General features: G+C 35.8%; 2 protein-coding genes across 30 annotated transcripts; one reads left to right on the forward strand and one right to left on the reverse strand.

The window, feature by feature from the left end:
- Window positions 1-947: 947 nt before the first annotated feature.
- On the reverse strand, window positions 948-6,169 carry LOC130993510 (protein FAR1-RELATED SEQUENCE 12-like). 5 transcript variants are annotated; one of them, XR_009091687.1, is made up of 7 exons: window positions 5,555-6,169; window positions 2,384-4,728; window positions 2,129-2,281; window positions 1,981-2,040; window positions 1,573-1,888; window positions 1,341-1,495; window positions 948-1,181 (listed from the first exon to the last, which is right to left on the reverse strand). XR_009091687.1 is itself a non-coding variant. In XM_057918416.1 (5 exons), exons 2-5 carry the CDS (start codon window positions 4,712-4,714, stop codon window positions 1,811-1,813), a joined length of 2,622 nt encoding a protein of 873 aa, XP_057774399.1. In that variant the 5' UTR covers window positions 4,715-4,728; window positions 5,555-6,169; the 3' UTR covers window positions 1,197-1,810. The 5 variants fall into 5 exon arrangements, 1 of the variants encoding a protein (XP_057774399.1); XR_009091684.1 differs by lacking the exon at window positions 948-1,181 and having other exon boundaries at window positions 1,197-1,495; XR_009091686.1 differs by lacking the exon at window positions 948-1,181 and having other exon boundaries at window positions 1,197-1,495; window positions 5,682-5,905.
- Window positions 6,170-19,003: 12,834 nt separating this feature from the next.
- Window positions 19,004-22,776, forward strand: LOC130993513 (E3 ubiquitin ligase BIG BROTHER-related-like). 25 transcript variants are annotated; one of them, XM_057918437.1, is made up of 9 exons: window positions 19,004-19,289; window positions 19,948-20,010; window positions 20,314-20,544; window positions 20,637-20,862; window positions 21,481-21,518; window positions 21,602-21,658; window positions 21,773-21,909; window positions 22,350-22,458; window positions 22,547-22,776. In XM_057918437.1, exons 3-9 carry the CDS (start codon window positions 20,401-20,403, stop codon window positions 22,583-22,585), a joined length of 750 nt encoding a protein of 249 aa, XP_057774420.1. In that variant the 5' UTR covers window positions 19,004-19,289; window positions 19,948-20,010; window positions 20,314-20,400; the 3' UTR covers window positions 22,586-22,776. The 25 variants fall into 25 exon arrangements, with proteins under 25 accessions (XP_057774420.1, XP_057774415.1, XP_057774416.1 ...); XM_057918432.1 differs by having other exon boundaries at window positions 19,007-19,313; window positions 19,945-20,010; XM_057918433.1 differs by having other exon boundaries at window positions 19,052-19,313; window positions 19,945-20,010; window positions 20,365-20,544.
- Window positions 22,777-22,887: the final 111 nt, after the last annotated feature.

The following is a 22,887-nucleotide window of genomic DNA, read 5'->3' on the forward strand; positions in this document are numbered from 1 at the left end:
TGGTGTAAAGTCAAAGTGAGAGTTAATGTCTATAAATAAAAGTTAGGGACAGAATTTAAAAGAACTTGAAATTGTGGAGATTCAGAGCTGCATTTTACGACAAATTAAAATACTTTACTTTAGCCCAGTGAATTTGAATTCTATTCGCATTTTTTTTTCAAGAAAACTAGAATATGTAAATAAATAGTATTTTAATAGTTTGACATGATTACCATAAACCTTTTATGAAAATGAAGTTCGTTTTGAGCTCTTGATCAAAGTTCAAATTTTTAGAATAAATAAATATTCTCTTAAACAAAAGCACCCAAACTATTGCTTTCTATATCCAAAAAGTAAACTTTACAGAAGTAATATCGTGGTTCTTAAAAAGATAAGTACTACTCCCTCCATCCCGGCTTTTGGTATCCAGTTGAAAACGGCACGAGTTTTAATAAAGTGATTGATGTGTTGTGAGTGGAATAAGGGTCTCACATTTTATGTGAGAGTTAAAATAATTAAAGTGAAGTAAGGGCTCCATCTACTTTTACTAAAAATAGAAATAGATACCAAAATGTGAGACGGTCAAAAAAGGAAAGTTAGATACTAAAAGCTGGGACGGAGAAAGTATTTTTATAGAGTTTAGTAACTTAGTTTCTTGCTCGAGTCTTTATGATAAATCCAATTAGCCGGCGTGAGGTTTTAGTTTCTATTTATTTATTTTAGTTTATTTGAGAGAGAGGTTTTAGTTGCTTCATTCTTTTTAAAGAAAAAATTGGAACTTGCAAAAGGGCTTGAATTGTCGATTTAAAAAAAGAAAAGTTGGGTTTACCAAAACAATCGGTGAAGTAAACTCATAATCAGATTGGTTGGCGAAAATCTTGCATTTGAAGAAGTACCAAGAGTGATGATTGGAAGAAATAAGAGGGATGATTATTTGGAATCAAGAAAACAATTTCACACGTTAAGAATTAGGTAATATTTTTGGTGCTCAAAATGATTCACACTCATATACAGTTATAAAAGGTAATGCACACAAAACAGGAGACGTGATCCAAGATGGGTAAAGCTAACAAGAGCCACAAGTCCTAGTAATCCATGGGCCCCACCTCCAGCCCCTTATGAAAGTGAAATAGCACACAATGAAACATTACTGCACCACCAAACCAAATCTTCCCCACTTCTATCTCCTCTAATATCAAATCCTTCAACACACAACAAAACAAAACAAGCATCTTCCATGTTATAAAAGGAGAGAGGTAACTACAAATTCAGAATCCATAGATTGAAGTGGTGAGACTTGATATTCCAAAAATCTACACCCATTCTCTAAGCTCGGGTGCTTATTTAGTATATACACTTACTTGCTGCTGTCATCAATTGCACAACTGTAAATTGCATATCATTTTTAATCCTTTCATAGTGATGTAGTACAATCTGGACCGCAGGAAAACTCCATCAGATAAACTAATCAGTATCGACTCCGGTTCCTTCATCATATTTGCTTAGTCAACCTACTCTGTATCATCAGAAACAGAGAAACTCAGGCTTTCAAATACAAAAGAAGGAAGAAAACTATATAGGGAGAAAATTAACCTTTAGTTCCACCCAGGAGTAGTAGAGGCGAGCTCCTCGATAAGGCATTTCCTTCTCTGATTCCTCTTAGCAGTATATCATCTTATGCCCCCTACCTCACTAGGGGAAGATTGACTTGATCTCAAGTATCAGTATGGAGTACTGAACTATGTATATAACAATACATTGAATCCTGCTACAGCATACAGATAATTTTATTTTTCGGGCAGCACCAAGGTGATGCCTCCCAATTTATATCCTAAACACCAGCAGCTCTGTATCTGTGATTATAATGCATGAACGAAGACGGATGTAGGTGCTGGCTGTCATCCATTACCTACGCATGCATCATGAGAAGCGAATCTTGTCAACAAAGCATCATTCCCATCATATACAAAAGTTCCATATCGTCAAAGCAACTATACCTACCTGCTTCAATTGATTACCATTTGACACAGGATCCTGAAACTGGCTATGAATCAATGACTCCTGAATGAAACAAGTACAAAGCAGATTACACAAACCATTTATGAAGAGTATGCAATAGATTTTCAAAGGCAGGCGTAAATGTACTTACCTGAAGGAATTGAGCATGGCTGGGAGAATGATGTTGGTTAGAGTAAAAACTTGAAGGTTCATACATGTTAGGATTAGCTTGCTGGTTAATGGTTAAATTAGATGCTTGATACATACTCTGCACCATATGACTGGATTCAATGGTGTATAAGCCCTTCAATAGAAATAAAAAACATAGTAAAACATTTGGGTTTTAAATAGGAAGGACATAGAAAAACAGCCAATCAGGAAGCTTTTCAAAATGTAACCAATCTACCTGTGTAAGTGGACTCAATGAAGGCGCAGGACTTGGAGAAGAAATATATGTGGGAGGAGCACATGCAACAGATAGAACTGTCTCAGGTGGAGACGGGCGAATATTTAGATTGCCACCCACACCAGGGATTTGCTCACCACAGTGATTCAGTTGATCTTTATCAGGTACTATACTACCTGCTTCAGTGGTTCCTTTCATCACATCAACATCCTGATCCTCAAAGTCATTTCTATCAATACCAACATCAGCTAGTTCATTATCTGAAGCACAAGGACCTTTAGCTTCCTCAAAAGTTTTAAAATTCAGGATTCTTTCAATTCCTCGTGTGACTTCATCAAGTTGCCTTGAAGCATATTCAAAAGCTGGGTCAGATTCAGCAGCCCTGGCAGATATTTTCATTACATTACGACAGAGGTCTTTGTAACGAGTGGCAATAATCTTTCTGTTGTCATCATCTGCACAACTATGACTTTCTCCAATTGGCAAAATCCTTGCATCTTTTGCCCATCTCTTCAAGATATAATAATGTGGAACAACCTTTATATTTTGATGATCAAGGACTTTTAGAGCATGGCCGCACAAAAACCCAACATGCTCAAACTTCATGCAGTTGCAAGAAACAGTGCCATCAAAAGAATTATATGCGACCAAGAAGTCTCTGGACTTTCCATATGTTTTGGCTTTGTAATCGGTTCTTGTATCACGCTCACCACACTTATCAATGATGACATTTAAACATTTCTCGTATTCTCTCTGAAATACTTCAAAAGCCTTAGGTGTATAAGTCTCACTAGGATGCTTAAGTAAGATTGCATTAGCCATTAAAACTGGAGCATGTCTTCCCATATCAAGGGTTGATTCTAATTCTCTGTACCTTTGTTCATTGACCACATTCTCAAAATGTTTAAAAAACTGAAGAACGTCAATATCCAGCCCTAAGCAGCTTCTGAGTTTATCAGACAAAAGCTCCACCAGATGTGTGCCATTTCTCTCAATGAAAAAAGTATTTCTACCATATGCTACAGCCCACTTCTCTTTCTCTCTATACATCCATCTCAACCATGCATTATTACACAAGCCATGTCTCTCCAACATAGAGTCCCATGCTTGGATGAAATCTTCCTCCTGCTCATGACCAAAGATGCAACTTCTAAGATCGATCACAAAAGAATCATATTCTTTAACCACATGGCGAAGATGTTTAAGGGCAATCAGATACATCTGCCAGGCACATATACAGTGGCTTGTTTCTGGTAATACTGCATGAATAGCTTGAACAACCGTTGCATCCTGATCTGACAGAATGAACTTAGGTTTCTTACCAGACATCGCTTCAACAAAAGTTCGAACTAGCCATTTGAAGGAATTAACACTGTCATCATATAAGAAGGCAGCACCAAAAATGACGACTTGCCTATGATTATTTAGTCCAACAAACTGAACAAGAGGACGGAAACTTTTGTTTCTTGTACACGACGTATCTAGACAGACAACATCCCCAAAATGGCCATATTCCATGATCATATTGTCATCAGCCCAAAATATATTGCTAACCTTATCATCGATGTCAAGCTGTAGTGAGTAAAAGAATGAAGGGTTTACAAAATGCTGTCTCTGGAAGTAATACATCAGGCGTGCAGCATCTCCTTCCTTCATATCTCTTGTTCGTCTGGAGCTCAAGAAAATCTCATCATCTATTTGAAGGTCATCGAAATTTTCTGGAGGGCAAAACCGTATACCTAACATCTGAAAGGACAGCTTTGACTGAATCTCTGAGTTCTTCAATGAGTCGGTTTCAGAAACTTCAGTAGAGTCCCCTTTACCTGATGGGGATTCCAGTAACCTCTCAGCTTTAGTCAGATTCACATCCTCATGATTGTGCTCTGCCTCAAATTGAGTAACAAGGTATTTTCCATCGGTTTGACGAGTTACTACCATGTAAGCCAAACAACCTGTTCTTGTTTCCTTGCGATGTTTCTTCACATTAACATCTCTCTTGTCTTTCTTCCTGTGACCTTGTCTGGAGCAGGTAAACTTTCTTGACATCACCCGTCCATGGACCTTGCTCCTATTGACCCAGTCCTTTCTTACACTGAACCCAACCAACTCAGCATACTTATGGTAAAATCTATATGCTTGCTCATCAGAATCAAACTCAGTTCCCAGTTTGAGTACCTCATGTTTCAAAGAACGACGAGAACGAACCCCATTGACATTGGATGATTTTGGACTACGACAGTCATGCTCCACATTCAAGTCCAAATTATTTGACATTCTGACATCTACATCATTCTCATGGTTCATAACTTCCTCGCCCTCATTTACATCCATGGCCCTCCTTCCAACTGCAAAGGCATACATGAGCAATCAAATTTTGTAAGTTTTTTTTTTTTAATCAAAAAGCTCCCTAGTAGTAATTCCTATTTATTTCTAAAAAGAAAAGGATAAAATCAATTAAATCAAAGTAAACCCAAAAAGCATACTAGTAAATAATAGGTGAGACAATGATAATGAGTACAAACACTATTTATCCCCGAAAAGAAGTTAAAGATCTCGTATTTTTTCCCTAGACCCCGACTTGTCTACAAACACGATATCTTAGGAGACTGACCAGAAATATGAAAGAAGACATGGAAACTTATGACCATAATTTATTTATATATGCAGTACATACTGGGACAGCCTTAGTTGTTAGGATTTTATCAACATGACACCGTGAGACAATGCAATATATAATGCCACCAACTGCGTGCATTCTTAATTGGAAAGAAACCACGATGAAGTGAACATATTATGACTGAACAGAAACTCAAGGATTTTTGTGAAGGGCTTTGGAAGAGATTGAAATAAGATGTTTCCAGCTGTGAGAAAAGGGTACATAATTCTTCTATAGTTTTATTCTACTATGTGCTTGTTAATATGTTAATTCTACACGAAATTATACCTCAGCAAGATTTACATTATGTAACCATATACCATGAGAACACAAATCTTGACACAACCAAATAAGTATGGGTTCTCTAACTTAGCACTTATGGAGTAGTTTAAATCTGAATATATTGCATAATATTTGGAAAAGATCAACACAAGACCATTCGAAGGTGAAGTTCTTATTTGGGGAAGTAATAACATACTAATAAGATCATATATATATACATACTATATGTATACCTTAAACTGGGAAAATTAGTTGAAGTGGTAGTTGAAGCAATACACAGAGATGAGAAACTGACAAATGGAGTCGAGCTCGGAAACTTCACTTAATGCATAAGGAATAAACAATCAAGCAGAGAAGCACCGATGGATCGCAAGTCGCTCGCCGATAGAGAAGCCGCGAGAATTATGCTAACCGTCGGCGACGTCTGGAAGTTTAATCTGAACTGTCGGCGGAGAATTACGGAGAAAGGCGAGGATCGAGACGGCGGCGGCGGATGGATGATTTGGGCGGGCGGGCGGTGGCGGAGATGGTCACCGGAAAAGGAGTGAGAAATAAATTAATTAGTGGAATTTCTTCGGGGATAGGGGGATGGGGTAAATCAGATTCGGATAATTTAAGTCCGTTCGATCTGAAAAAATCCAACCGTCCATAATTTTAGTGTTTGTTTGGATCCGACCCTGATAGCCCATTGGGCCATTTCATTCTATTTTGATATGCTTGCCCAAAATAAACATCAGTGAATTCACATTCAGGTCACTGCTAATTTGGTAGAGTACTTGATAGGTGTAAATTTTCGATTATTTTACTCCTCAATTCGATCGATTTTTTTATTTTTTATTTTTTATTTTTAAATTCGAATTGATTAATAGTCTCTCAAACGTAGATTAATATAACTCGCAGGATACATTGTTTCGCATGGAAGTAGGCATTATAATTAGAATTTTTTTATTTTTAAATTCGAATTGGTAAATAGTCTCTCAAACGTAGATTAATATAACTCGCATGATACATTGTTTCGAATGGAAGTAGGCATTATAATTAGAGTTTTTTTATTTTTTATTTTTAAATTCGAATTGGTAAATAGTCTCTCAAACGTAGATTAATATAACTCGCAGGATACATTGTTTCGCATGGAAGTAGGCATTATAATTAGAGTTTTTTTATTTTTTATTTTTAAATTCGAATTGGTAAATAGTCTCTCAAACATAGATTAATATAACTCGCAGGATACATTGTTTCGCATGGAAGTATGCATTATAATTAGAGTTAAGGGTTAATGGCATATAATATCACGAACTTTGCTCGAAATTCATTTTGTTCACGATCTTTAAAAATTTCATTCTTTATCAAATACTTTTACATTTGTTTAATTTTCCCACAATTTTTTTTTCGATGACCGGGAAAATGACATAGCGGTGACGTGGATTTAATTTTACACGTAACACTGACGTGGAATATATATGAATTTTAAATTATACATATAATATTAAATAATAAAAATATTCTTAATTTCTTTTAATTTCTCATTTTTTTCATACAAAAGGAAATCAAAGATTGTTTTTGGCGCTAGAAAAAAAATGATTGTTTTCCTTTCCACCACCTCTGTCGAAGGGTTCATCTCTAGACCAAAGTCCGATTGCTGGCGCTGATTGTTGGCGCTGGTGGTTCTCCCATTGGTGGGGCAATTTGTTGGTTGGTGCTTCGTCGGGCAATACGCCGGTTGCTGGCCGGTGCTTCACCGAAAAATACGTCGATTGCTGGTGGTGTGACAGAATCGCATATTTGGAGTTTCAACCTTTGCTACTTGTTTACACATACAAACAAAGAAATTAGAGGGAGAACCAAAAGAGAAGGAAGAAAAAGGCATCTTGTAGATTGAAGAAGAAGGAAACGAGAAAGAAGAAGAAGAGGAAAAGGAAAAATGGAAGAAGAGGGACACTGCTTTTTCTTTTTTCTGATATGGACGATGTTTTTAATTTAGGAACTAGAGTTTTAATATTTACACTGAACGCATCGTTTCATTTACTGGAATGGCGTGTGTCAGCGAGCCACATCAGTGTCACATTCCGATTTGAGGGGAATAAAAATCGTGCGGAAAATTGAACAAATGTCAAAATATTTGATAAAAACTGGAATTTTTAAAGATCATGGGGAAAATGAATTTCGGTCAAAGTTCGTGATATTATATGCTGAAATAAAAATTTATTGAGAAAGAAAAATGAAAAACAAAAACAATAAAAACGTCAGTAAAAACCTTGTTGAATGCACTTTAGCGCAAACAACGGGCTACGAAAAACATAACAGAAACTCAACAGTCAAGAGCATCATCTTCACAAAGATCAGTATCCATGATGTCTCCCCAACGTTGAGAAGAGACCGCCGTCATCGCAAGACCGGCAGCATCCCCGGGAGCAAAGATTGTAAAAGCGTTGAGAAGAAGACCTTTGGCTACGGCGTCTTGGATCTTACTCTGAAAAATCGATATATCCGAAGGCAAACTAACAGCGGAGCTCTGAATAGCTGGATGTCGTAGCCGGTGCTTTATAGAAGTATAAAAAACCCCCCTCTTCCCATATTTTTTGGTAGTGCCCTTAGGACGCCCTCGGCCGCGCTTGACATCAATCGAATGAACTGGCGTATCAAGCACAGTAGATGCCGAGTCCAAAGTTGGGCGAGCCTGATCAATCTCCGAAGTAGGAGGCGTCCCATCCGATGACTCACGTTGCTCATGTGTGTCAATCCCGGAGTCGAGAATGACCGCCCCATCAACCGGCGACAGACGGAAAGAGACTCGCAGACTGTCAACCTCTTTCCTGGCGCCAACAGTCTGGTTCTGGTCAGAGCCAGCAGGCATAAAAGCATCCTTAATAACCTGCGGAGGTCAGCGGTTGATCCGTATGAATGCCCAAGGAAGAGTCCGAAGGCAGGTGAGTCTTGATAAGATTAGGTGAAATATTCTCCATATTCTCAACTTCCCTTCCGATCACACCCTTCACATTCTCCTCAGCCGCAAGAACAGAGAAGAAATTAGCAGTCGTGGTGCCGACTTCTTGAACCGAAGGTGAGCCAGTGCTGGACCGGGACTCTCTCCCATTCAAGTTCTCCTCAAGAATACCATGAACAGACGGTGATTGAGCCTTATCCCGGGGGAGGGGGCACGAACCTCTGCAGCCATGGGAGGGATCGAACGCCAAAAATCAGCAGTACGACCTCTGTGTTTCTTGCTGGTAAGATTCTGATCTTGGTTCCCGAGATTTTTGGGCGGAGAAAGGGGCTCCGCTTCAGAACGATTCTTTCTGCATTCGTCAATAGCATGGCCAACAACAAAGCAAATACTGCAGAAATATGGCAGATTTTCATAACCAAAGTCAATCTCAAAAATTTCACCACCACATTTCACATCCAAAAACTCAGGAATCGCCAAAGCAACATTCATTTCCACAAGCACTCTCGCAAAATAACCAACAGATGCTCTAGCAGAACTACCATCAACAATAATAGGGGTACCTACTTGTCTTGCAATGCCAGTGAGGACCTCAGGATGTCAATACTCATGCGGGAGGTTATAGATACGAAGCCAAACCTGAGCTATAGAAGACGTTGCCTTACCGGGTGTGAAATTGGGGACCCAAGCCTGGAGGTGGAGAATTCCAGTACGCAAGCGCCAAGAAGCCTTATAAAAGGCAATCGCATAATCTTCTTGAGATGAGAACTTCAATGTGAAGTAACTTTTGCCAAGTGGAATAGCCTCCCAGGGGAGTGAAGGTTTCCATAAGCCAGTGAGCAAAGAATAAAGATTGGCAGCAAATCTCGGCGCATCTCCTTTACGAAGAAAGAGACGTCCATGCACGACATATTGAAATGAATGAACCTGTCTCTGGTGAAAGGCTGTAGAGAGAGTAATTATATGTAATTAACTCTTAGAGTTATTAGCACTTAAACACAAATATTTTGTGTTCATTTTAGTTTTCCTTACAAACTTTGAAAATTATATATATAAAAAATATATACAAACTCTATAATCGTACTCATTTTACCATAATTTAAATTTTCAACCAAGTTTACATTTGTTTTAGCCTCATGAGTGGCAAAAATTAAAGATAAATGCAAACTCTATAATCGTACTCATTTTACCATAATTTAAATTTTCGACCAAGTTTACATTGACATGGCATTATAAGTGGCAAAAATTAAATGAGTTGCTAGCGGCATGAAAAAAGATAAAATTAAATAATAAAATTATATGTTGTTCTTCTTTGGAACAATTAGAGGGTGTTTGACTAAGTTTATTTCAAATAAGATGTTTCAAAAGCTTATAAGTTATCAAATTATTTGGATAATTGATCTTATAAGCTAGAGAGAGGATTTTTTTTTGTCAAAGAGAGAAAATTGGAAATAGAAGAACTTGAAAGAGTAGTATTGGAAATCAAGAAGTTGGTTTTCAAGGTTAATAATTGAGTTTTGAAAATTCAAGTGTCGTGGACTATAAATTAGTAGCCTTACTTTGCTTTGAACTAAGGTTAATGTTACAAACCTTATTAAGATTAGATTATCTTGTAGGTCTTGTTGAACAAAAAGATTAGAGTTGTTTTTCTGAGACAAGTACCACGTTTGATTCTTCAGGCTTTGTCCTATTGAGGTGGACTTTCAATGTATAAAATAAAATATTATTGTAGAACTATTAAGGTTTTTCTTACTTCAAAAATGTTATTGGAATTATTTTAAATGATTGTCAATGCCTAAATATATATGTTTTGTTATTAATGCATATTTGATGCTAATAGAATTCGGATCTTGAGAGGATATCTATCATGCTGACAAACATGATTTTTGTATCTCATTTTCGTATGAATTGGTTGTCAATCCATTTGTATTTTACTTATGAATTGCGTGTTTGTGTCATATTATTGTGATTTATGATGATACAGTATTGGGTGGTAGTTTCTATAAGTTTAAGGGAAGATCAAGTGATAATTGGAGAGAGATAGATCAATGTGGCCGGAGTACAGCTCGATAGGAGTCCGTAAGCTCAAACGGTGATTGAACCGGAGCTCAGACAAGGGAGAATAGAGATGAACAGTACGACTGCACAAGATACCCACGATCGTTGTGGGGGTTACTCGCGACCGCTACCCTTGCCGAAGCAATTTAGGAGGTACCCGCGGTCACCCCCACGACCGCGAGTCTTACACATCCCCCAATTTCAAAAGTCGCGGTCATGAATTTTTAGTGACTTGTGGCCTTTTTTTTGGGGGGGGGAGGGGGTAGGGGAAATCATTAGTCATCAAACCCTAGCTTCCATAATTGCACTCACCCACCAAAAATTGAAGAGTATTGAAGAGAGAGAGAGAAAGAAGAAGAGAAGTATTGAAGAAAGCAAGATTGAAGATTATATGATTTGTCGCTTCAATTCTTTCCTCTTGATTATGGTTTCTTTTAATTTAGTTATTTATGTTTTTCATTATGATTGGCTAAATCCTTTGTTCTAGGGATTAAACTAGATGGTTATGTAATTGATTGAGATTTAGGGCTCACTGACATTCACCTTTTTGAATGTTTCCAATATAGAAATTTGTGTAGCAACCTGCCCCTACTTTGGCCAGTCGTTGAGGGAAATGGATCTTGGGGACATTTACTCTAGGAGGAGAAAGAATCTTATAAGGTTCATCAAACACTAAGGTGTGCTCCTTGTTTTTTTTTTTTTTTTCCTCCTCTTTCGAAATCATCATGCTTGCATCAATAGGTTCGCTCATGAATACCGCATTGCATTGGTTATCTGAGTTGGTCTCCGTGTTGCTAGGAAATTGTTCGTGCTTGTGTTGTGCAGCTGCGTGGTTTGCCATCTAACCCCCTTACGCTTCCAACATCTTCATCTGCTTAGAAAGAGCATATATATTAGACTCCAAACTAGTCATCCAGTTATTCTATTGCACAATGAAGCTAATCTATTGTGCAAGCACTTGCTGGAGCATTTCCTCGACTGACACCTTCTTGGGCTCATTGATAACTTCTCCACTAGAAATGGACTAATCAAGCGAAGGCAGCAAAACATTGTTTGGGTTGTCATAGAAGAAATTTAGATGATTTCAATTAATCTTATGATTAGGCGAATTTCCTCCTTGATTCTCCTGATATCCCTGCTGGTTGAACTGATATCCCTGATTAGGCGAATTTCCTCCTTGATTCTCCTTATATCCCTGCCGATTGAACTGATAATTCCTTTGGTTGACATAGTTGGCATCCTTAAACTGTGGTGCCTCTGACGGACCCGACTGATGTATAATCTGAGCAGTTATCTATGTTTTTCTTTCTATATATATCTCACACTGCCTTTGGAGAAGTGTGTACTTTTCCAAAAGATCATCTTAGCTCTCATCTTTGACAGATGTTACTCTCTTCATCAAGCTCCGATCATTTGGCCATTTGTAGCTATTAGAGGTCATCTCCTCAATCAGCCTTTAAGTCTCCTTGGTGTCCCGATGTTGGAGACATCCACTAGCAGTAGTGCCCACCATACTCTTTATTAGTGTCCACCATACTCTTTATGAGACCAGTCAAACCATTGGAGAAGTGGATGATTACCTGCTCCTCTTTGAAACTATGTTGGGGACAACGTCTGAGCAATTCCTGAGATCTTTCTCAAGTATCATGTATCGTCTCATCCCCCAGTTGAGCAAAATGTGAAATCTCTGCAATATCTTCTGAGCTTTGGCATGAGAAAAATATTTAGCTAGAAATTCAATGCATAAATCATCCCAATTTGCGATAGCTAGAAATTCCATGCATAAATTTCATGTATCGTCTTTAGCGTGATCTCTAAGTGAAAAATCAAACATCTGCATCCTGATAGCATCCATAGGTACTCCGCTCTGCTTGATCGTATATATATATCAAGAACTGAGTCAGATGTGCATGTAGGTTTTCTTTCGCGGCTTCACTAAACTGTTCGGTCTGCACCATGTTGATCGGTCCAAGCTTCAGCTCAAAAGTGTTGGCTTGAATAGTTGAGCCTCATCCGCCTCCTTGAAATTGACCAACTTGAAGTTGGTGCAAATAATTGAGAGGTAGAGGTGGTGGAGGAGGTTGTGCACGTCTGTTGGCCTTTATTAGTGATCAAATTCATTAGTCATATCTTGCTTCATTTTCTCATGGTTTGCCTATCTTGTGATGCTTTTCAATTTTTAAATTTAAAGGCAGTAGATGCTCATTTCCTTTGGATCTTGTGCTTGAAAAATTGAGTGGAGAAAAAATTGGCTAATTTTTAAATTTTTATTGTTAGGCATAATTTTGTACTTTTACATAAAAAATGGGCAATTTTTAAAAAATTTATTCCCTCCGTCCCACTCCAAATGTCCCATTTTCTATTTTGGGTTGTCTCACTTCAAATGTCTCATTTCTTTTTTTGGCAATACACTCTCTCTTTATACTTAATATTTAAACAATTTTCACCAACTCACTTTATCTATTTTATACACATTTCTCAATCTCCGTGCCCAAAAGAAAGGCACTACAACAAAATTAGCTTATTGGGATGCTTATGTGAGGACTCTCTAGAGACAAAAGTCCTATTATAGGTTTAATGGGACTCTTGTTCAGAATTGTCGTATAAATTTATTTTAAGACTACAGTACATTGAAACTGTAGTGTATGTTCGTCTATTTCAAAATCTTGAGACTAGCGTATAAAAACTTAAATTAAAAAGCATTCAAAATAATTTTTTTTTGAAGGAGAAAACATTCAAAATATTAACTTTTTCCCACTAATTTCAAAATCCCCAAATCACTTCTATTTTTTCAACTCCTCAAACCAGCTAAAAAACCCTAGCCCCTGCACGCCCCACCTTGCGCTACGACACTCGACTCCGCATCTCGCCCCGCTCTGCTTCGAATCCAAACCGAAACCCCCTGCTGCCTAACATCCATGTCGCTCCACGATGATGAGTGAACCGCAAGCGAATGCCACGACCGCATCCCCAAATCTCCGCTGCCACTGCCTCCGCCAATTTTCTAATGGAAAAAATTAAATTTATAGCTGAATGCATTACCGCGCACTATACCAGGTGTAATCTGTGAACTTCTTTTTGTTTTTTCGGTTTAATTTGTTTGATCGGGTTCTAAAAGATGCAATTGGTGTGAAGGTATGACCAGAAACCACCAGGTGTAATCTGTAAACTTCTTTTTGTTTTTTCGGTTAATTGGTTTGATCAGGTTTTAAAAGATGCAATTGGTGTGAAGGTATGACCAGAGACCACTAGGAAGGAAAATCGGTAATAGAATTAACTAAATACAATTTTAGAACTGTAATTGCTCCATTTTCTTTAACCTATATGCTATTGATTGTTGCTGCTAATTAGATCAATTGGAAGTGTATATCAATCTTCCTTAATCGTTTTTCTTTTGGTGGACCGTGGATGAACCTTATTTGATTGCTGTTAATGGTAGAAAAAGTTTGTTAACTTCATGTGGCTCAGCGCAAGAAATTTCTGCACTAGGGTTGAATTGAAAGTTTGTAACTATCTAATTCATTGCTTCAGTGATCAAAGTGTAACATTAAATGGTTTGATAAGCGAAAGATATACGCTGGCGTCTGCCACTAGTTTCAAGCTTGAGTATGTTTTTGTTTGAAGTTTAACTATATAATTGCTTGCTTCAGCCAAAGGTCTCTATTCTGTTAGTGAATCAATTATCAATTATATTCTTGAAAATAATGTACTTCTTAGACAAACTATGTAATGATGTTTCATGTAATATTGGTCATCCCAGGTATCTTTGTTCACTCCACCAACTATATCTTAAACTTGTAGTTTCATGTGTTTATGGTTACATAAATTCTCTAAATCTAAGTTTGTGAAATTTCTAATATTTTTATGCGAACAATCTCAATACTACTAGCAAATGGTTCTTCTTCATTGGCTCAAACTGGTGATCTTTGTTCCATCTCCCTTCATTAATGGTGAATATTAGGCTTTGTTGATACATTCCTAGCCCTATTGCAGATTATACCCAATTATATCAAATGAATAGAATGAGTTCCTAGATAGATTATGATATGTTGTCTTCATCTTCTTCTTTCCTATGCCCCCCTTCCTGTTTATGACTACCTAATTAACTCATTATTATATTCTGAGGCCATTCAAAAACCAACCAGAGATTTGATGAACTTCACATGAAAACTCGTTGATGAGAAAGAGTTGGGCGATGAGCGATTGTAAGAAAAAGAGTTGGGAGGCATCAACTGCTGCAGTTTGGTATGATTCTCCATCTTCTTCTTTTTATTTTTTAGTGTTTTTTTTAATTCCATTTTTATTTCAGTTGAATTGTTTTTGTATTGACAATGAGCTCTTCTTAGATCATGTGAGATATACTCATTATTTGAAAGTGAAAATGTATTATGTCTTGCAAAATTCTGTTTTCCCTTGTTAGATAATGTATTATGTCTTGAAAAATTCTGATTTCCCTATAAACAATAATCTCCAAAATTTCTGATTGTTTATACTAATCTCATTGAGAAAGTTGAAATCCAATAGATGCTTTCAAATCATGCACATATATAAATGATCTATTATGTTGTAGCTCAGAATTAAACTAGTTTCATTCACCTAATACGTGTTCTTGAATGATCAGGGGCTGCAGTATGTCTGCACAACTTTCTGGACGTTCGTCTGCACAAACTGCAGTGGAGTACAGTAAGTTTCTTTGAGTTTTTGTTGAGCAAGAATCGAGCAACCGTTTCTAATGACTCATCTCTCTGCAATTTCAGCCGGAAAGTCACTCATCCCATGAAATCAGTGTCAATGGCAAGTTCAGTGATGAAGAGATCATGTCTCTTCAAGCTGGTTCAAATGAGGTAAGAAAATCTCTAGTTTCGCTTCATCATCAAACTGTATCGTCATAAACCAAAACCTCGATTTTCTGTGCATGATTTCTCAGAGGGCCAAGCAAATTTACTTCAAAAGTTGGGATCCACACCACAGTTCCTATCCTAACAGCAGGTATATATACAGATATATATATATATATATCTTGGATTTCAAGTTTTCTGTTATCCCACAGCTGCTGATACGCTGTGTTTTCCTCAGTAATCTTCAAAGGCTTCGTGAGTTTGTGAGTGACCTCTACATTGATAGGAGCTATGCCGGTGAGAACAGCACCAACAAGCAGCCATTGGCCCAACCAGTAAGCCTAATGTTCAAACACAAATGAATTCTTACTGAGAAAAAAGTTATGTATATATGTATCATTTCAAGTTTTCAAGTCACTGCAGGAGTCAAGAAGCAGCTTCTGTGAGTGGCCGTCTGAGATGTCTTGTTGGGGCAGAAGGGACGACTACTTGGGGCGGTCTCCTCCAGTCGAGAGGGGAAGAGACCACAACTTATTCAAGAGGTCTAGTTCGGATAGAGAGTTGAATTTGAAAGACTTCTTGGACGAAAGAAGTCCAAGAAACAACCAAGTAGTGATGCCAAGGTCTAGCAGCTACAGGGCTCGTTCCACCCGTTTTGACATATCAATATTTTCGGGGAGTGAAGATAAACTTTGACGAGCTTTTGCCAAACCAACTCTTGATGTATCCAGAGATGTTCTATCATTTATTTAGTTCTATTAGTTTAGACATTAGATTAAATCTACATATTTTGTTCATTTAATTTAGGAGATAGGCTGATGTATCACTTTTAATTTAATTAATTTAATTGTTCTTCAGTTTTATGATGTTTTCATCTTTTGTAGTATATAATAATACTGTAGGTGGTACTTTGATGAGTTATAGGATGCACATCAACTAAAAATTTGTGTATTTTCACACAAAACTGTAATAGGACACTCCTGTCTGACTGTCCTAAAATGTGTTTTCTAGCTTCCTATAATAGGACACTCGTGAGTGTCCTATCATTCTGAGTGTCCTATTATATATATTGTGACTAGCGCAAATAGGACTCTCCTTAAGAAAGTCCTATAGTAGTGAAAGTCCCATTATGCCATAAAATAGGACACTCATGAAAGTCCTATTAGGTGAATTTTGTTGTAGTGAGGAGACATTTGAAGCGGGACGGATGGAGTATTTGATAGGCTATTTTTTAAATTTACTATATGAAATAGGCTAGTTTGATATATTACCTCTTTTATTTATATACTATAATCTAAATAACAATATCTCAATTTTGATTCTGTAATGTCATTATTTATTGTCAGTCAATATGTATCAAATAAGTTTCGAATAATTTTAATTAATTTATACTAAAAGAAAATATATCATTGCAAAAAATATACATTATCTGAGGAAAATATCATCGTACTTGATATATCATTAAATGTGTTCATTGGATATAGATTTGCAATAACTAATGTGTCGATCTATTTTATTAATAGAGTATATATGTTCATAAGAACCTTTTATTACATTATTAATGTGTTTACACTCAATTACTTTTAAATATAATGTACTAATATTATAGTTATTGATAGACAATATATACTAATCATCAAACTTGTTATTTGTGTATATGGGTAGTGTGGGTATATATTTAATTAGTTAAAATTTATATGACGTAATAATAATAATAATAATAATAATAATAATAATAATAATAATAATAATAATAATAATAATAATAAAAGGCTGTGTTAGTATTTTATTTTTCTTTGTCATATACAACCAAAAAATATAAAACATCTCAACTTTTTTGAAATAATTATTGTATATTTTTTCATATTATATATTTATTTATATTATTATTTATATTTAGTTAGTTTGATATTCGTTATTTAATAAATAATATAATTTGTATTGTAATTTTATTTTTTTGAGGGGGAAATGTATTGTAATTTTTTAAATGGTCATTATTTGTTCGTTTAAAATCTATTGACATATCATATACTCCCTCTATCTCCCATATTTATGCATATCTTTCATTTTTGGTACGTCCCCCAAATTTATGCATACTCTATTTTTGGACACTACCCCATACATAATTTTTACAATTTTACCCTTTTAACTTACACTATTTACTCACAATCTATTTAACAATACCATCAATGTGGGACCCTTTCTCCACTATCAATACTTCAAATTTTTTTATTAAAACCCGTGCCATGATCAACCATGCATATTTATAGGGAACAAATGGAGTATCAAATTAAAGTTCTTGATATGACAATTAATTTGAGATGCATATTGCATAAATTTTCACACATAAATTCTGAGAAAAAAATGAAATGAGAAAGAGAGAAAGAAAATAGAAAAAATTAGGAGATAAAAAGGTGAATACTATGGAAATTAATAAGGATATGTTTATTTTGATGGACAAATTTATCATGGAAAAAGGAGGAAAAATAAAAATTTATGTCTTTAAATGCCTTATTTCTTTTCCCGTATTTTATATAAAAAAGAAGTTCATCATTTTTCCTTCCATATTTTTATTTTAAGGAGGGATAATATCCCTCCAGCGGCCATAGAGGGTAGAGAAATTAATTAGAAAATGGATGGGAAAATAGTTTGGGTCATGATTCGCCTTATATATAGACGTGGCTTGGCTATTGATTAGTGGAACAACAGTCTCTAAAATCAGAAAGGAAAGGATAGCAACATCAGCAAAGAATGGAGTAACAAAACAAAACAACACTTTCGATTTTGAAGCCCCATAAACAGACTCTTCTACTCGTAGTGCATACCAGGTACAAAAATAAAAGGTGGATTTGCACTCAATAATTCTTTTTTAGTTTTGATTTTAATTAATAAATATTAATTAAGATTGATTATTCAAATACCCCTCCGTCCATGAAATCGAGTCCCATTCGAAGGGGGACATGAATTTTGATAAAGTAGTTAAAGTTATTTTAAGTAGAATAAATGTATAATTTGTAGAGATATTGTTAGTACAAAATAGTAGAATAAAAGTACATTATTAGTTGAAAATGAAATAAAAGTATAGTTTATAATTAAATATAGGAGAAAATGTATGATGTGATGATTTAAAAAGTTAAATGAAACTCTTTTTCATGGATAAAGAAAATGAGTAAGTAGGATTCTTTTTTATGGACAAAAAAATATATTTTATTAATATAATAAGTATTTTTTATATAGGGTAGGTGAACAATAATGGTTTCCTTCTCATTTCACCCTTTTGGTGATTCGAAATCCCGACTTATTAATTGGAAAAAAAACATTTTACCAAGTGTGTGCTTCGTTGTCTAGGTGAAGAGTTTGAATTTTGAACTTTACTCTTAGCTAGTCTTAACGTAAGAAGTTTTCGCAATTTGAATGTCCCCAAAGGAATTAATAAATATTAGGACTGGTATTAGACGCCACAAAGTGGAAAATATTATCTCATCCCCAGCCTCCATGGTACCTTACCTTTGATAAATCTTGCTTGTTGAATAATTATTCCAACTTTACGTTGTCAATCACTATAATCATAATTTCGATTTTTAACCATAATTGCGTACGTACTTACAAAAATCATTATAAATATAAAAGAAAAGGACAGAAAATGAGAAATAATAATGAACATTGCATAGACAATAGATGGTCCATTTATGGGAGAGCTAGACAATTATGAACAGTAGCGGCAAAAAAACAAAAGAAATAAAACTAAAAAAGAGCGAAAAACTATATAGATAATTTTTCGAATAAAAGATGCTTCTTTTCCGTAATTATAAAAGAGCAAAGGGCATATGGAAGTAAGATATGTCAACATTCTTTATTAGTAATTTGCAACAAGAAAGATTAGATGCCATTAGCAGAGCAGCTGAATGCAGTCGGCCGCAATTCTTTTATCAAGACAATGTCAAGTGGGACCCAAATTTTTCTTACTTTCCCACCAGCTTCCACATATAAAAACGTCTCCTTTTTTTATATTTGTTCGGTTATGCATTTTACTTCACTGTTTTTACTTCAGTGTGTGAGTTGGAGGAATGGGGACTTTGGAGTGAGGAAATAAAGTGAGAGAAGGGGAAAATCAAGAACCCATTTTTGGTCAGTTACAGTCAATCCTGAGAGGTGGCTCCTTTTTTGCTGTAACATTTCTGCAACTTCAAGAACCCATCTTTTTTGGGCTACTTGTTTTAGTGTTGCTATGTATTTTATTTTTTCATGCCAATTTCTTGTTATTGATTGGGAAACGTCGTTATGAATTCTGATCTGCGCAATATGTGAGCAAGATCTTGTCTTTTCGTTTTCTATGCTTTTTAATGGTGAAAATAAATCTTATAAAGCCCTTTCTCATCTATTGCGATGGAAATGATTAATTAATTGTAGTGAATAAACTACATTGTATTTGTTGTAAGTATATTATTTATTTTTGTGAGAAGGAAGATTTTGAATTTGTGCCTTTTCTGTATTGAGATATTGCTTGTTTGATTGTTTCTTTGATCATATCGCTGGCCAATTGTTACATTCTTCAATCCAAGTAAAACATATTTTTCTCTGTGAAATCCAGTTGGTATAACTTTATAATTTTTTACTTTATTTCTTTTAGCTTTGAACAAAGATCTTTGGGTCAACTACATGTCTTTAAATAATAATTTGGACAACTTGACCCATTCTTCTGTGTTTCTTTATCTCAAGATTGATTTCTCGTAAGTATTTAACAATGAGATAACAAGCTCGTTTTTGTTGCTTTTAATTGCAGCAGAAGATATTGTTACCTAATGGCCCCTGGCTGGCTATGATTAATCACTGAGATATTGTGCTTGAGGTTAGTCCATTGTCTTTTACACTTGAGATTATTTTTTCATATCTAATGGTAATATGTGGTTCCAGCTTTGGTTTTATCTTGAGTTCTTTAAAATTTTCTTAGCAGAGTTTCTATTTCCTCCATTTTTGTGAAACACTTTTATTGATATTAACTTCTAATTAACTCAAAGAGCTTTGATTGCACTAGGCCAGAGTTGTATGAAATGAAACAGATTTGGTGTATTATTTTCATCCTCTGTTTTCGGACTGCCTTCCTTGTGAATTCTTGGACTGATTTTGTTGTCAAATTTATTGTCCTTTTCAGAAATGCCATATTGTTTATCTGAACTAATTCTTGAAGAGAGAATAAATTTAGGGGACCTAAAAAATCGATTTCGAAAGACATCATTCCATGATGGCTGAAGCACCGGTAATGGACAATGAGGTCTTTAATCATTATTTGACTAGTATGACGCCAGCTGAAATTGCTGAACATCTCAAGGACAGTTGCCCAGAATTTGGTGATCTAAATGTTGAAGAACTTCTCTTAGTGCAGGTAGATTGAATTCGAGAAGGCTGCTTTCTTGATTGCTGAGGATAAGCTTTGTCTCTAAGAATTCACTAACATTTACATTTCCCAAACAACAGGAAAGTGCCTTTCAATTCATTCAGAACAAAAATCAGAACAAGGATACAGCCTCCAGCTATGGTGAAACTACTGACGACAGTTTGGTTCTGGAGCATGAGAATGAACTATCGCATGGAGGAAGTATCGAGCACCAATTAGCTCTAGATGAAGCCTTAGCAAGAGCCCTAGAACTGGGGGACGACTTCAACTGTCTATCTGTTAATGAGGATGCTGTTAGTGCAGTTGGTAAAATATTATCTCGTAAAATGTTTCATTTCATTTCATATAATTTTCTCTTGCAATTGTCAATATGAAATCTAAGGACTTTCTTGCCAGATGTGAATCTGTTGCTTGAGTTGTTTTCCTTGTTTTGTACGGTGCTTATGTTACATGGGCTTGAACTAGGTCTCTATGACTCTATGTGCTCTTTTAAGCTCATGATAGTTGATAGACTAGCAACTATTTCTTCTTGCTATTGGTTCTTTAATTTTATTTTTTTTACACCTTTATCTCTTCTACATTCACTTCCCCTTTACTTCTCAGTTATCTATATTCTATCTAATTTATATGATTCTATGATGCCTACTGCTAGCCAAAGAGACACGTTGGGCCATGCATGCTAACTTCTAAAAGAATGACTAAATCTGCATTTTTTACAATGATGCAAACAGCAGTAACTTTGAGAATCCCCTATATAAATAAATAAAAAACAAATCCATAAAAACCTAATTAACATCCTGTGCGTCTTAAAGAAGGAATTATTTATGTTTACCGCATTTAATTTATTCTACATTCTCCGGTATTATTCCTTGTTTGAGTTCTTATGTTTTGCTAGTGCTAAGAATAATCAAACATAAATTACAGATAACACAAGATCAACTGTGAGGGCCACGCCTAGCAGGGTACTTTTCCTATTCTCCACCACCTGGTCATTATTGTGTATTATCAAAATTAGTGTAAATTTACCGTGTCTCACTCTATGCAGGTCGGAAGTCAAAACACGAGGCAAGATGACATTGATCCTGATACGATGACTTACGAGGTTAGTCGTGGACTTGTGTCAATTTTTTTTATTAATTTCTTCCTCCACCTGTAAAGTTTTTTGCTTCAGAATTGTACCCATAGATCTATTTCTTAAACCCGTTTGTATCTTTAGGAGTTGCAATCACTGGGAGAATCTGTTGGAAGTGAGAGCAGAGGACTTACAGAGGATTTCATCTCACGGTTACCAACATTCAGATACAAATCTAACAAATCTGGCTTGTTCTCAAAGAAAAAGAAGGAAACAGAAGAGTATGGTTTCTGTAACTCGAAATTTTGTAGATTATGTGTTAATCAAAAGATATGTTCCATCATAATTCCCGGTCTCGTATGTTTGTGTAACTGTGTTTCTGTGCACTCGTGTTTCCTTTCATTCTGCGGTTGGATGGCTGAGAAGTTCTAAGAGAATAGGATAAATGCATATCATCAACATAGAATTTATTCTAGATATATCAATCAACTACCCCTGTTCTTACTCTTTTAGAATCTATGCATTCCCATCTTGTACCTGAGACTCACAATTCCAACAATGCACGGGTGTGCATGAAACTTTGAGCAGCTATTCTATTGTAATTTAGCACCAAGTAATGAGACATAGCATTTCATTTGTGAAGGAAAGAACAACCTCAGTGTGCAACAACTTTTGTCGCGTTCACGCCTAACTTGAGGTTGAATATGTCTTAATCTTTCAGGTGTGTGATATGCTGTGACGGATACAAGCATGGAGCTAAAGTCATCACCTTGCCTTGTGCACACCATTATCATTCAAACTGTATCACCACTTGGTTGCAGCAAAATAAGGTAAAAGGATTAGAAATGAAGTATTATCTAATGGTAATTGAAAAATAGAGGCACAGGTAACCAGTTTTTGGTGGTTGGTTGGTTACAGCAATGCCCCATTTGCCAAAAGGAGGTGCAAGACAACTAGTTCGCGTTGCTGCACAGAAAGACGCGGAATATATCAACGTCACTTCAAGCTTGCAACTTGTATTTCGACTTTCATTATATCATCATCTATGTTTATAAACACCTTCTCCAGTTTCTGCAATGTCAGATGCAGATGCTGATGATACGCTGCCTAAGCCTTATATAAATATATAAATATAATTGCTGTCACAATTCAGACCATCTTACCACATTGTGGAGCTAAGTCCATTGCTTTAGCTCGCATTTGTGCGAGATGGAGATTCTCATCTTCTTTCTTGAACTTATCTTGTCGTCTTCATTCAT

The sequence above is a fragment of the Salvia miltiorrhiza genome, chromosome 7 (genome assembly GCF_028751815.1).
Source record: "Salvia miltiorrhiza cultivar Shanhuang (shh) chromosome 7, IMPLAD_Smil_shh, whole genome shotgun sequence".
NCBI classification, from domain to species: domain Eukaryota; kingdom Viridiplantae; phylum Streptophyta; class Magnoliopsida; order Lamiales; family Lamiaceae; genus Salvia; species Salvia miltiorrhiza.